The 15,620-nt window shown below is 47.4% G+C and overlaps 1 protein-coding gene across 1 annotated transcript in view; it reads left to right on the forward strand.

Moving 5' to 3' along the window:
• Positions 1 to 12,966, forward strand: part of LOC132536568 (adhesion G protein-coupled receptor E2-like) — a 14,138-nt gene extending 1,172 nt beyond the window's left edge. Inside the window, 13 exon segments of the mRNA XM_060184592.1 lie at positions 693 to 739; positions 876 to 953; positions 1,964 to 2,141; positions 2,750 to 2,848; positions 3,556 to 3,764; positions 5,032 to 5,211; positions 8,250 to 8,485; positions 9,309 to 9,375; positions 9,743 to 9,834; positions 11,210 to 11,378; positions 11,463 to 11,573; positions 12,085 to 12,142; positions 12,302 to 12,966. Of these exon segments, the coding sequence (XP_060040575.1) occupies positions 693 to 739; positions 876 to 953; positions 1,964 to 2,141; positions 2,750 to 2,848; positions 3,556 to 3,764; positions 5,032 to 5,211; positions 8,250 to 8,485; positions 9,309 to 9,375; positions 9,743 to 9,834; positions 11,210 to 11,378; positions 11,463 to 11,573; positions 12,085 to 12,142; positions 12,302 to 12,330 (1,553 nt within the window). The 3' untranslated portion in view covers positions 12,331 to 12,966.
• Positions 12,967 to 15,620: the final 2,654 nt, after the last annotated feature.

A 15,620-nucleotide genomic window follows, 5' to 3' on the forward strand; every position in this document is an offset into this window, starting at 1 on the left:
TGGGCTGAGCTGAGCTGAGCTGAGCTGAGCTGAGCTGGGTTGAGCTGGGTTGGGTTGGGCTGGGCTGGGCTGGGTTGTGTTGGGTTGTGTTGGGCTGGGCTGGGCTGGGCTGGGTTGGGTTGGGCTGGGCTGGGCTGGGCTGGGTTGAGCTGGGCTGGGCTGGGTTGAGCTGGGTTGGGTTGGGTTGGGTTGGGTTGGGCTGGGCTGAGCTGAGCTGGGCTGGGCTGGGCTGGGCTGGGCTGGGCTGAGCTGAGCTGGGCTGGGCTGGGCTGGGCTGGGCTGGGCTGGGTTGAGCTGGGTTGGGTTGGGTTGGGTTGGGTTGGGTTGGGTTGGGTTGGGTTGGGTTGGGTTGGACTGGGCTGGGTTGGGCTGAGCTGAGCTGGGCTGGGCTGGGCTGGGCTGGGCTGGGCTGGGCTGGGCTGGGCTGGGCTGGGCTGGGCTGGGCTGAGCTGGGCTGGGCTGGGCTGGGTTGGGATGAGTTGGTCTGAGCTGAGTTGGGCTGAGTTGATAAATGCCAGTCTTCGATTATATGTTCTACAGGCAATAAACCTTTATCCCTTTCTGCAAAAACTGATCATACTTGGGTAGTGGATTTGTACTTAGCATTTGTGCACATATGTGCACACACACACACACACACACACACAAATACATACATGTTTTGATGGTCCTCCTGGCCTTTTGTCTTACAGAGGTTCCCTTCCCCCCATGGACACCACCTTCTGGAGTCCAGAGCCAGGTGAATAAAGCCTCTCGAAGCAGAAAAACACAGAGGAGAAAGGGGTTGACCAACATCCATGCCTTCATCTCACCTCCATCCTCTCCCCAAGTGTCCCCTTCAGCCTCTCTGACCTGCCTCTGTTCCCTCTCCCCAGTCACTCTCCATCTTCTTTGACAAAATCCAGCAGTTGTCCCAGGATTTCAAGCCAGCTTTGGTCAAGAACACCATCCAGGTAACGATGAGACAGAAGAAGAGATGCCCCTTATTAATGAGCATGCCATTTGCTGATGGAAGCTGTTTCAGAATTTCTGTGATGTATCTTGTAGATAACTAATAAAAATCAGGGGGATCCCGGGGTCAGTGTTGCACTACTTACTATCTTCCTAAAGGACAGTAGGTGATTAAAACAACTGGGTCTGTTCAAACTACCAGTCTTGAGTCTTTGAGTATTTATTCATGGCAGCCTGCTTGGAGTCTACAAGTTATGAAATCAGACATGTTTGTGAAAGAGAAAAGGAGATAAGATAGATGACAGATAAAGAGATAGGTAGGTAGATAGATAGATGGGTAGATAATAGATAGATAGATAGATAGATAGATAGATAGATAGATAGATAGATAGAAATCAAGGTACCACAGTACCACCCCATCATTCATGGAGCTTCCCCTGATGTTGTAGTGCTCCTGAGTGGTGTCAGGGCTCATACCCAGGGCTTCATTCTTAGTAAGGCGCACCTTCTGCTGGGCTAGCTGTGTCCCAGTCCCATCTTTGGCATTTCAGAGCCAATGTGGCATGAGAGGGTTTGAGAACCAAACACAAAGAACATTATCTGGGAGATCTAATTCCAAGCCATTGTAATTCTCTTTTTTAAAAAAATTTACAAAGTTTCTTTATATTTATTTATTATTGAGTATAGATTGAGAGGAGGAGGAGAGATACACACACACACACACACACACAGAGAGGGAGAGAGAGAAACACCTGTAGGCCTGCTTCACCACTCATGAAGCTTTCCCCCTGCCGGTGAGGACCAGGGGCTTGACCCCGGGTCCCTGCGCACTGTATAGTGTGTGCACTTAACCAGGTCACTGCCGCCTGGCCCCGCCATTGTGATTCTCCAAGTAGAATTTCTAGGTTTTGCTCTCTGGGGCTCAATGGGCAAGATCTTCACGCAGTCTCCTTTGAGTTGCTGCCCACCAGCTTTGTGGCATACTCCCCTTGGCGCCCCCCTTTCTTCCTAGGACCTCATAGAAGATGTGGATGAGCTGTTGGGGACCCCCGGGGACCTGGAGAACTTGTCCCGCTCAGAGCAGCGCTGTGTGGCCACTCACCTGCTGGGGGGGCTGGAGGATGTCCTGAGGGGGCTGAGCAGGGCCCTGCCTGGTGGGCCGTTGACCTTGGGTTCACCCGCAGGCACAGGTGAGTGCCGGGCTCTGTCTCTGGGGTCCTGCGCTAGGCTTCTTCTGCACAAACTCCCCACCCAATTGCTTCCTCTTTCTGTACAGCATTCAGGAGGCTGGGGAGCTAGTTGACTCCGTAGAGCGCACACCTTACCAAGTATGGTCTCTAGCCCCAGCACAAGAAGGCACCATGGGTAGTACCAAGGGGACTCCATGGATGGCGGAACAGTGCTTTGGTATCTCTCTCCACCCCCCATTCTCTTTCTTTTTAAAATTTTTTAAATTGATTTAATGATATCAATGATTACTTACGTCGCACGATAATAACAGTTCCTTTGTGGAGGCGCACACCGGGTGTGCTGTTCTAGTGGTTTCTGCATCTGCACTGCCCAGAAAGATGGAGAAGAGGGATTCAAAGTTGACTTTGAACATTTTCGCTCCAACGCCTTCATTCTCCAACACTATGTAGATGATTATTGAATACTAACACTATGTATTCTAACACTTCATTCCAACATTATGTAGATGATTGTTGAATACTCTGCCTCTTGGCCACCAACAGCTCTGAAACTACAGCTAATCCAAGTTCTTCCTTTCTCCCCCTCCTTCCCAACGTCATGCCTGCAGAAATATCTCTAAATGTGCAGCAGGAGCAGAGAACTGGGAATGTCACCTTGAGCCAGAGTCACACAGAGGTGCAGCTGAACTGGGATTCGGAGCAACAAGGTAATAACTGAGATGGAAGAAAGAGAGGGAAAAAAATATATCAGCAGGATCCTGAGGTGGGGCAAGATGGCTGGGGAGTGTCCTGGAAAGATTAAAGGAATGTGTGAACTGAGTTTGGCAAAAAAAAAAAAAAAAAAAAAAAAAACCTCTGGGTGGAGGGTGAAGGGTAGATTTCCAGCTTCACTACAGGTGTGGGGGGAGGGACACCGACCTTTGGTGGTGGGAATGGTGTTAATATACACTCCTATTAACTTGTAGTCTTATGAATCACTATTTGATCAACATGGGGGAAGACTAGATTGAATGTCTCCAAATTTTGACACAGAGACCCAAGTCCTGAGTGTATATTCCTTCACTCTAAGCAGTTAAGGTTTCGAAGAAAAATTAAAAAAAATAAATAAACGAAACATTTTAAAAAGAGAAACAAGCAAAAAGGGGGAGAAGGAAGTGGGGAAAGAATGTATAGCATGGTTTGGAACTACAGGAAAGCACACAGATAAGAAGAGGAGGGTCCTGGTAGACACCCCAAGATACCGGTCTTTTCTGAATTTACTTCCGAGGGAGAGAATCAGAGCATCTCTCTGGATCATGTGACACCAGCGATTGAACTCAGGGCCTCGTTCTTGAGAGTCCAGTGCTTTACTCACTGCAACTACCCCCCAGGCCGCACCACCAGGGTGTCTGTCCATCTTGACCTCTTCCCACAGGTCCCTCTGTGGTGGGCCTTGTGTCCGCTCCAGGGGTGGGCAAGCTGTTGGCTGAGTCCCGCCTGGTCCAGAAGCCTCAGCAGCAGGAAGCAGAGAGTTGGAAGCAAGATGGCCCCCCTGTTCTGATCACAAATGTCAGCTCTGTCTTTCTGAGCCAAAAGGACACCCAGAACCTTAATCCCTCCGCCATCTTCCTCGTCTCCCATGATGTGAGTAAGCGCCAAGGCCACCATTTTGTCTTCTTACCCTCTCCACCACGCTAGTCTCAGCGGGATGGAGCCTAGGTCTTAAGCAACATTCTACCTCAGCAGAGTGTTTTTAATGTTTCCATAGTGATTTGCAGGATTATAAAATAGTAGGGCTATAGCCCCACCCCACTCCCACCTCCAAAGTTCTGCCCCCCTCCCCCGTCTCTAAGAATAACCATCATGATTGTCCCAGGTTCTTAGAGATGGACTGGTTACTTTCTCTCTCTCTCTTTTTTTTCTTTTTGCCTCCAGAGTTGTCACTGGGGCTGGGGACCTGCACTATGAACCCACTGCTCCTGGTGGTCATTTCTTCCATTTGTTGTTGTAGTCACTGATGTCGTTATTGTTGGACAGGACAGAGAGAAATGGAGAGAGGAGGGGAAGACAGAGAGGGGGAGAGAAAGACAGACACCTGCAGACCTGCTTCACCGCCTGGGAAGCGACTCCCCTGCAGGTGGGGAGCCGGGGGCTCGAACCAGGATCCTTGTGTGCCCCTGCCCACCCCCCTGCTCTTTTATCTCTTTCCTTATTTTGCTATGCATCATCTCCTCCAGATCCATCCATCTGGTCCCAAAGGACACAATATCATCTTTCTTTTTTTTTTTTTTTTAAGATTTTATTTCTTTATTCATGAGAAAGACAGGAGGAGAGAGAGAAGGAACCAGACATCACTCTGGTTTGTGTGCTGCTGAGGATTGAACTCAGGACCTCATGCTTGAGAGCCCACTGTTTTATCCACTGCGCCACCTCCTGGATCAGAGTCTCGTCGAATTAGTGTTTGAGTGTCTTTTCGGTAAATTCATGGCTGGATCGTAAGGTATATCCTTGTTTAAGTCAGGGAGAGTAAGAGAGCCGGGAACTGGATTTTGGAGGTGGTTGTGGAAAGGCTTGAAGGCCTTCAGATCTTCTGCCCGTCAGAGCCGGGATGCCTCGACTTCCCCCGAAAGCAAGGACTGCAGTGGGTGTAGCTCTTCTCTATTGGTTCACAAGGACCAGGTGATCTCTGAGATGGCCCTTCCGTTCCCAGATTCAGCTGGAATTTATTAACCTCTGGAGTCAAGTTCAACCCAGTCCAGCCACCTCAGATCACCGCCTCTTCCCCACCCTTCTAGAACTCTGGGGGGAGACAGCCCAATCCCAGTTTTTTTGAGGGTCTGATTCTATGACCCTGCACACAACCTTTCCTGAGCTCCACGCAGCCACCCGTCCGCCCTGTTCCCTGTCACAGCTGGTGAGCCCAGGCCCCGGGCAGAAGGTGTTCTGCGTCTTCTGGGAACGTGACCAGAATGGCTGTGGTAACTGGGCCACCAAGGGCTGACGGACGCTGGAAACCACCTCTGACAGCACCGCCTGTCTGTGCTCCCACCTCAGTAGCTTTGCTGTGCTCATGGCGCCCTACCACAAGCAGGTGAGAACCCAGGGCGGGAAAGGCCATGGGTGTGGGGATGTCTGGAAGTACAGAGACCAGAGAGAGAGAGAAATATGGTGGAAGAGGCCAGAGAAGAGTGAGTAACGGCCACCATTCGGAGGTGAGGGCCGAAGCCTCCTCACAGCCTGGCCAGAGAGTATCAGTCTTTCTTAGGGGAATTTTCCAGAAGGGAGGTTCACCCAGGTAACCTCAGGTGAGGGAACTCAATGGCCAAGACACATTGGAATCCAACAGAATCAAACTACCATTCCCCCTAATGATGTCCTTCTTCCATTCTGCTCTGAAATAGAAGTGATTCTGCGTATTGTCTAAATGAATTCATTTTTTTTCTGCCCAGAGTGATTTAATAATGATGAACAAGACTGTTGGATAACAGAGGTATAATTCCATATGATTCCCACCACCAGAGTTCCATATCCCATCCCCTCCATTGGAAGATTCCCAATTTTATTTATTTGTTTTTTATTTATAAATTGGAGATATTGATAAGACAGGGGTATAATTCCACACAATTCCCACCACCAGAACTCCATATCCCATCCTCCCCCCCCCCCAAAGCTTTCTTATTCTTTATCCCTCTGGGAGTCTGGACCCATGATTGTTATGGGGAGCAGAAGGTGGGAGTTGTGGCTTCTGTCACTGCTTCTCCACTGGACATGGGTGTTGGCAGGTGGATCCACACCCCCAGCCTGTGTCTGTCTGTCCCTAGTGGGGCAGGGCTCTGGGGAGGGGAGGCTCCAGGACACATGGGTGAGGGCATCTGCCCAGGGAAGTCATATTGGTGTCATGGTAGCAGAACAAATTGTTTAAACAGGAACCCAAAGGTAGGAATAGAGCAGATGAAATCAGGGGTCTTCGTGTGGGCAGAAGCTAAGAAATCTATTTTAGGTCCGTTCCAAGGGGCCCCTGACTTTATTAGTTTTTGCCTGAGTCTGACAGCTGACATGCAGGTGAACTAAAAGTATTGTCTGGGGAGATGGTGTCAGAGTTGAGAACAGAACAGACGGAAGGGGGTTACAGTTCACGGTGTTTATATACTTTCCTCATGATTCGGAGCTACTCCCTGCCCCGCTCCAGCTTTTTAGTTTTAATTCTTTAAATTGGTACCAAGGTCACATCGGAGGGTCACATATGCTAAGTTTCAGACACATGGTCTTGACTGCATCATTCTCACCACCAAAAGTCGTGTTACCTCTCATCTCTTTTTACCGGAATGATCCACCTCACCTCTCTATCTTTCTGATAATCACTAGTCATTTCCCCTTCCCTTCTTTGCTTTTCATTTCTTTTCTTTTCCCTCCCCCTTCTCTCCTCTCCTCTCCTCTCCTCTCCTCTCCTTTCTTCTTTTACCAGAGCCCAGCTCAGATAGGACTTAAGGTAATGCCAGGGATTGAACCTCGGACCTCGAAGCCTCAGCCCCGAGAGTCTTTTACAGAACCACTGTGCTGTCTCCCTGGCCCCACCATCTAGTCTTAGAGTCAGAGCTAGTCCTTTGTTTTGCTTTAGTTCATTCCTTCCTCTGGACTCATTCCTCAAGTTGACATTTCCCTGGACACTAGGGTTATCTGTAGCTCTCAGCTATTGCAAATAAGCACAGCAATAAAGGGGTGGGGTGCAGTTAGTTCTTAAAATGACTGTTTTTATATCCTTAGGTTTTGTCTGTTTGTTTTTGCATTAATAACTCCAAGTACTGGCTTTGCTGTTGGCCCGTTAGACAGGGATTAGCAATCACTGTATGTATTGCCTCAGGTCAAAGAGCCAATTTTAATAATGCCAATTCTTCAAAGCCACTGAGCACAGAATATCTGGCTAGTCTTTTTTGTGACTTCTTGTTTCTTACAAAGTTGTCTCAAAAAAAAAAAAAAAGCCATACTTTTCCCTAAGGTTTCTTTAAGGCCTTGTTAAAAGATATGTTAATGACTGTCTTTTGTATTTATTTATTTTTTTTTAACTAGACCTCTGCTAAACCCTGGTTTGTGGTGGTATCATGAATTGAACCTGTGACCTTATACCCTGAAGCATGGAATTTTCTCTTATAAACTCTAAATTATTACCTCCCAGGCCCAGGGCATCTTGAGATACTAATTAAGTACTTATTGCTGCTTTAAGGCTGGTCCAGTCTTAACTGTTATAGTTTAGGAGGAGAAATAGCTCTGGGAAACTTAACTGGGATGAAAGCCCAGGTATTTTTAATCACCAGTCTTGTCACCGATAAGAAGTGAACTACGCAAGACAATCATGCATTAAACTGTTGGAACCAGCAGTCCTCACCAACTAGGCTTTCTTTGACTTCTTCTCGAATCACTCAATATTTTCTCTTGGGGGGGCCGGGTGGTGGCACACTTGGTTGAGCGCACATGTTGCAGTGCACAAGGCCCCAGGTTTGAGCCCCAGGTCTCCACCTGCAGGGGGAAAGCTTTGTGAGCGGTGAAGCAGGGCTGCGGGTGTCTCTCTATCTCTCTCTCCCTCTCTCTGCTTTGCCTCGGGATTTCTGACAGTCTCTATCCAATAAAGTAATAAAGATAATTAAAAATATGAACTTTTCAAAAAGAAGTCATATTTTCTCCTTTGTGTCCAATTGATTTTTTTTTCAACCTGATCTGTATATATATTTAATGTTAGCCCAGAGCGCCACTAAATTCTGTCTTAGGGCGGTGCCAGGGTTGAACCTGAGACCTCCAAGCCTCAGGAGTTAAAGTCTCTCTGCAGAACCACGGCCCTCCCTGCCCAGGGATCTGCTTTCTTTTGCTCAGTGTACTAGGAAACTTTCCTGTGTTCCTGCATGCAAACAGAGAGTCTCTCTTTCGTTGTTTGTCCCATTCCAGGACATTGTCCTACCGCGGTCGGTCTGTCCGGAGCCAGAGTTGAATGGTCAACTTCACGTTGGCCAACACAACTAGAAGACCAAGGCTCTCTTGACAACTCCTTCCTGTCCATCAGAGATGTCCTCAATGTCCAGATACAAGAGATACATTTCACCCTGACATCCCTCCCGGTGACCCTCTCTCCTCCCCCAGGTGCTGTGTGCCATCATCGCGGGGGCCTTACACTACCTCTACCTGGCCGCCTTCACCTGGATGCTTCTGGAAGGCCTGAATCTCTTCCTCACGGCCCGGAACCTGATGGTGGTCAACTACTCGGGCGTGAACAGGGCCATGAAGAAATTCATGTTCCCCGTGGGCTATGGGGTCCCTGCTGTGATCGTGGGGGTGTCTGCAGCCCCCAGGCCTCACCTGTATGGGGCCCCTGACAGGTATATGCAGCACTCGGTGTCCTTACCTTCCCCACTTGACATGGCCATGGCGGACTCAACACAATATTTTAATTTCACAGTATATATATATACCAAGCAGACTAACACTCGGGAACCGTTCTAAGACTTCATCAGTGTTTAAGACTGTATTCACTGAGTTACCATTTGCTAAATTACCATTTGCTAATTTGTGTGTGTTGCTAATAGACTAGCATCTTATCAATAGTTGTAAGTCAATACATAGTGAGCTAATAATTAACAGCAATCAATCATAAGACAAGGCAGGAGAGACATTGGTAGGTGAGGAGTGTGTTTTTAGATTTTTTATTAGTGATTTAATACTGATTTACAAAATTATGAGACAGCAGGGGTATAATTCCATACCGTTCCCACTACCAGAGCTCTGTGTCCCCATTCCCTCTATTGGAAACCAAGATCGCAGACAGGGGTTGACTATTATTACTAGAACTATCTAGACTTATAGACATTTATCCATTTTTCCTATGGTCCTTCCTCCTCTCCCTAAGTCAACACCTACACCTATGACTACTTCTGAATGTCTTTTTTTTCCCCTCTTCTCTCTGTGGGTCCTGATGGAGTTGGGTTTCAGAGCCCTCTGGTCATCTTTCCCCTAACATTTCTCCCCCTCTGGGAGTATGGCCCAGAATTCTTTATGGGGTACAGAAGGTGGGAGTTGTGGCTTCTGTAACTCCTTCTCTGCTAGACATGGATGTCGGCAGGTCAATCCAAGGGATATGTTTATTAACTAAATCTCTGTAAAGGTGAATCAATTCCCAAACCTCTGTGTGTGTGTCTCTTTTAGATGCTGGCTCAGTGTACAGGGAGGGTTTATCTGGACCTTCCTCGGTCCCATCTGTGTCATCATCTCTGTGAGTAATGCTGATGTCACAGCATCTGGGTCCTTCCAGAAGCATCTGTAGGTGGAATTGTGAACATGGATTCTCGGGAGAGTGAGCTTCTACTCTGATTTCCCATGCAAATAAGGGGTTCCCAATTCCAGGAACTTTCATATTTCCAGCTAAGATTGAGGTGTGAAACCTCTATGTTATAACGTGGGCATTCCCATACAAAGTGGGATGATTTGGTCAGCCGAGTTAGCAGGCTTCTGGCCTGAATATCCAGGACTTCCTGAAATACAGTAGCTCCTCACCTGTTGGGTTGGGTGTTAGAGGAGTTAGGAAGGAGGGGAAGCACACATGATGGGCATACTCAGTGTGCCTTGTGGGGTCTCCGCAGATGAATTTTAGTTTCTTCTTCATGACCTTGTGGATTGTGAGATACAAGCTCTCCTCTCTCAACAGTGATGTGTCCACTGTCCAGAAGACAAGGTAAGATGGATCAAGGAGGCAGACACTGCACCCCAGACAGAGAAGGATTCAGGATCAAAGCCATATGGTTCCCAACTCTTGTGTCCTAGAGTCCAGACACTCTAAGCAGACTGAAGGAAAGAAATGCAGCCAACTTCTGTGTAAATTATCTCAGAAACAACAGATTTCTTCTGCAATACCACATCGACCTGTTTTGTATTGTTTTATATTACCAGGTTTTACGTTACTGAGCTTCATTGTCTGCAAGGCCCCAACATTCCTGGTGGCCACTTTTTTTTATTAGTGATTTAACCCTGAGTTACAAAATTATAAGCTAACAAGGGTACAATTCACACCGTTCCCACCACCTGAGTTATGTCCCCATCCCCTCTACTGGCAACGGCAGTAGTTCTCCCAAGATCACAGATAGGGGCTATTATTTCTAGAACTATTTATCTGTATTTCTTTACATTTTCCCATTTTCCCCATGGTCTTGCCTTCCCTTCCTTTCTTTCTAAGTCACACCTACACTTTACTATTACTATTTCCAAGTGTCCTTCCTTTTTCCCTCTTCTCTCTCCGGGTCCTGATGGAATTGGAGTTCAGAGCCCTCTGGGCATCTTCCCCTGACATTTCTCCCCCTCTGGGAGCCTGGACCCCAATTCTTTATGGGGAGCAGAAGGTGGGAGTTGTGGCTTCTTGGCCAGAAGGGAACATAACAGATGGTAAGTTGACTTCCTAAATATCATAAGGGATCTTTCTTTGGTCCTTCCATTAGACAAGACTAGGAAACAAGAATCTTGTCGTTTGTTTGTTTGTTTGTTTGTTTTTGCCAAGGCAACAGCCCCACCAGGTAAATGGAAGGTCAGCAGAAATGGCTTTTGACTGAGAGTTGAGATACACATGAAACACCAGGATCTTTCAGAAAGTCGTGTCAAAGCTTATCAGTTTCACCCTCAAGCTAAATCTACATTCCACTGTGGAAACGGTGTCAATTTCCGTCCAAGGGGTCCTAGAGAGCAAAGGTCAAAGTGACTGACTGCATCTCAGAGGTGGGGGGAGGTGGTAGAGAGGAAACTGACTTTGATGGTGTTGCGCCTGGAGGACTCAACCAGGTATCCCAACACCCAGCCCTGATTTCTTCCCCCATCTTTTTAGTTCTTGAGTTACAGAACAAAGTTGACGTCATATACCCTCAGGAATGTCTCCATGTATATTAAAGAACAGAATTAGAAGCTTCGTGGAATCTCATACTCCTTTGAAGGTCACATAACACAGCAGTTTCTAGCCGATTCTGTCAGTGCCAGAGATGGGTCATTGCTAGCGGCGGGGATGAATGTGTCCCTGGTTGTGGTGTTCCAGGTGCATCTCACATCTGCCTTCTCCCCCCACCCAGGATGCTGACGTTCAAGGCCACGGCCCAGCTCTTCATCCTGGGCTGCACCTGGTGTCTGGGCCTCCTGCAGGTGGGTCCCGCAGCCAAGCTCCTGGCCTATCTCTTCACCATTGTCAACACCCTACAGGGTGTCTTCATCTTCCTGGTCTACTGCCTCCTCAGCCAGCAGGTACCATAGTCACACTCTCCCCCGGTGGGACTCCTGCCATCGTCCCCTCTGACGAGCTGACCCAGGGCCTGCCCTACTCCGCAGGTGCGGGAGCAGTACGGGAAATGGCTCCGAGGGGTCCGGAAAGCCAAAGCTGAGTCTGAGAAGTACACCCTCTCCAGCAGGGCCGTGTCTGATGACCCCAGACCCAGCACGGTAAGACCACACGCTACCCCACGTCCCACTCACTCACAAAGTGTTTCACTGAACAGTTTATAACTCCCACACAGTGGGCAGTACCCTGGTGTGTGACTCCCACTTGCTTTTCTCTGGAGTTTTCTATAGGCATTTTGCCCTCATAAAAAGGTCTTTTTATAAAATAAAGATAATTCAAAATTTTTAAAAATAAACACCTTTCTTTAAAAAAAAAGGAGGGGGACTTATTTTGCTCCTGGCTGCGACTTCCATATTACAGAAGGAAAAAAAAAAATCCCTCCCCCTTGGTATATCTTTCCACTTGCAGTTAGGCTCCCAGAGCTCCGGTTTCTCCATCACTTATTTCTCTGCTCATCTTGACCCTGAACTCTGACTCTCCTCCCATTCCCTCCTGAATGTGAGGGTGGCCAACCAGCACAGTGAGATATGTGGTGTTTTAGTTTTTCTTGGGGGAGAATCTTACCTGTGGGTAGAGAAAGATGTTTTATTCCGCTCAATGAATCGACCCTAGGTAGCGCTCCTGAGTGCTGGCAGTTCTGTGAGCTCTCTCCTGACAGTAGAGACATTTGGTGAGTCCACAGATGACCTGGAGGGGACACTGCTAGCCTCGCGGTATTCACTTCTCTGACTTCTGCTTGCTTCTACTTCTTAGGGCACTCTCTTGTCATTTTTCAAGGTCATTTCTTACCATCTTCAACATTGACTCTTTCTTGCTTCTTCTTTCTCAGGACTGCTGAAAGAAGTCATGAAACCATAGAGACACTGATTGATGGGGTTAGCAGTCAATGGTATTTAGAGACCTTCCTCGTGTCTGGGAGCTGCTCTCTGCCCTAATCCAGCTTTCTAGCCCTATTCTCAACTCTGACACCATCTCCCCAGACAATACTTTTAGCCCACCTGCATGTTAGCTGTTGGGCTCAGACAAAAATTACTAAAGTCATGGGACCCTTGGAACAGACCTAAATTAGACGTCCTAGCTTCTTAGCACACAAAGACCCCTGATTTCATCTGCTCTGTCCCTAACCTAGGGTTCCTGTTTATTAAATACTTTGTCTTGCCTTATATCTTAATGACTTTTAGCCACCAAGTTGCGGATGCTGTCATGACGCCATCCTGACTTCTCTGGGCAGATGACCTCACCCATGTGTCCTGGGACCTCCCCTCCCCAGAGCCCTGCCCCACTATGGACAGACAGACACAGGATGGGGGTATGAATCCACCTGTCAATGCCCATGTCCAGTGGAGAAACAATGACAGAAGCCCGAACTCCCACCATCTGTACCCCCAAAAGAAGTTTAGTCCATATTCCCAGAGAGATAAGAATAAGGAAGCTTCCATTGGAGGGAATTCTGGTGGTTGGAACTATGTGGAATTGTACCCTTTTCTCTTACAATCTTGTTAACCATTACTAAGTCACTAATAAATTTTTTCAAAAAAGAAACCAGAGAATTCTGTACCCTAGAAGATAAGAAAAACTGTAACCTGTCATCTTTCGGGGAAGGAGTCTAAAATTCATTTTCAAGATTGTTACAAGTGACTCTTCATAGCGTTGTTGGTGGTGAGGGGGAAAGATATACAGGTCAGCCTCTCCCTTGGTGGAGAATTCAGATTTTCTGGTTCATAGGATATTCTTGTCTCATATCTATCTCAGCTATCTAGGTTTTGGACTCAAATTTCATAGTATCTCTCTCTTTTTATTTTCTACAAGTATTCTTCTTCAAATTGAAGATATACAACCAGAGAAATCCAGCCTCTAGGGACATTCACAAGATTGCTCAAGAGTTTAACAGACACAAGAGGTCAAGTTCATGGTGGCCATCAAAACCATGTTGGAATAGAAACCAGTTTAGGTGGGATTCTCAATATAAGTAGACCCTTCTCTTCTCTTCTCTTCTCTTCTCATAGAGAGGCAGAGACAGAGTGAACGAGACCACATCACTGAAATGTCCTTCAGTGTGTTGGTCACACACATGGCAAGGCGGTCTACTTATCTGGATGACCCATCTCACCAGCCCCCGACTGGGGGCTTTCTATGACATCTTTCTGTTTTGTCCATTTCAGGTTTTGTGTCTCCTCTGTGGAAGTGGGCACAGAACATCTCAGAGAGAAACCCCACCCCTTCCTGCTGATGGCATCTTATCTCCTCGTGCCTGTCCATGTTTCTACCTTTTCCTCTTGCCCTTCACTCCCATATGAAGGGCGTTGAGTGTTGGATGATGATGGGTGGATGGATGATGAATGCTGAAAGTCAATGGATGGATGGATGGATGGATGGATGGATGGATGGATGGACAGATGGATGGATGGATGGATGGATGGATGGATGGATGGACAAATGGATGGATGGATGGACGGATACATGGATGATAAAATATAGATGGTATTGGGACCAAACAGCAGTGCACTGCATTGAGCAAGGACCCAGGTTCAAGGCCCTATTCCCCACCTGAAGGGAGGATGCTTCATGAGTAATGAAGCAGGTATCTATCTTTTGGGAGACAGGCGGTAGTGCAGCGGGTCAAGCACACGTGGTGCAAAGTGCAAGGACCCAGTTGGAGCCCCCGGCTCCCCACCTGCAGGGGAGTCGCTTCCCAGGCAGTGAAGCAGGTCTGCAGGTGTCTGTCTTTCCCCCTCTCTCTGTCTTCACCTCCTCTCTCAATTTCTCTCTGTCCTATCCAACAATGAACGACATCGACAAGAACAATAATAACCACAACAAGGGCAACAAAGGGGGGGGAATGGCCTCCAGAAGCAGTGGATTCATAGTGCAGGCACTGAGCTCCAGCAATAACCCTGGAGGCAAAAATAAAAAGAGGTTCTCAACAAAAACATTGACAATGGCATGTGTGTGCATAGTTAAAAACAGAACTGTGAGTTTCGCAGAAATTAAATGTGTGGAAGATCGTGGGTAAGGAGGCATCCAGCTAACAGTGTCCTAAGTCAGTTCCGCAGAAACACGAGTCAGACCGGAAATAGGAAGTGTTCTCCACACACACAAACCACAAGCTGAGGGCTCTGTGACTGGGCTTTCTGGTCTACCGCACCAGGTAGGTCAAATCTCCAGTCCGAAAACCATTCACTGGGAGAATTCTCTCCATTCTTGGCTGGATTTCCAGATGACTTTCCCACTCTCTGTAAGGGAGAGTAGGAGACATTTTAAGAAAAGATCTAGTGAGGGAGTCTGGCAGTAGCTTGGCGGGTTAAGTGCACATGGCGCGAAGCACAAGGACCGGTGTAAGGATCCCGGTTCGAGCCCCCGGCTCCCCACCTGCAGGCGAGTCGCTTCCCAGGCAGTGAAGCAGGTCTGCAGGTGTCTGTCTTTCTCTCCCCCCTCTCTGTCTTCCCCTCCTCTCTCCATTTCTCTCTGCCCTATCCAACAATGACGACATCAACAACAACAATAACTACAACAATTAAGCAACAAGAGCAACAAAAGGGAAAATAAATAAAATTTTTTTTTAAATTTTTAAATCTATTGAAAAAATGAATGAAAGAAAGAAGGTCGGACGGAAGTAAGGGAAGGGTGCAGGAAGGAAGAAAGGGAGGGAAAGAAAGGTGTTCATCCATTCAATTGTACTGAGTTGTCAAATAAGGTGTTTGGTAAAAATTACTCCTGAGGGGACATTATAGGGTGTATTCAAGCTTTCTTATGTTAAAACTACAGAATGATTACACTCAGATGTGGACTATAGACAGCTGAGTATATGAATGTGAAATATATATATATATATATATATCAACCTACTTCTAAGACCTTGGAAGAACTCTAATGGGGGTGGGCATGGGGGCACAGACCTTTGGTGATGGAAGTGGTGAAAAATAAATAAAATAAAAACAAAGTCACATTAGTATGCTAAAAAAAAAAAAGATTTCTTATCTTGCCAAATGCCTTCGGCCTAGTCCAGGATTCAGGGGAGGGGGGCTCTCAGGTCCTGGTGCTGATGACAGGAGGAGGACTTGGGCTGGGGGGATGGGGAGAGTGTTTTTGCAGAAAACTAAGCAGTGTTACACATGGACCAACAACTGTATTGACCGAAAACAATTAAT

Source organism: Erinaceus europaeus, unplaced genomic scaffold, assembly GCF_950295315.1.
Source record: "Erinaceus europaeus unplaced genomic scaffold, mEriEur2.1 scaffold_532, whole genome shotgun sequence".
NCBI lineage: Eukaryota > Metazoa > Chordata > Mammalia > Eulipotyphla > Erinaceidae > Erinaceus > Erinaceus europaeus.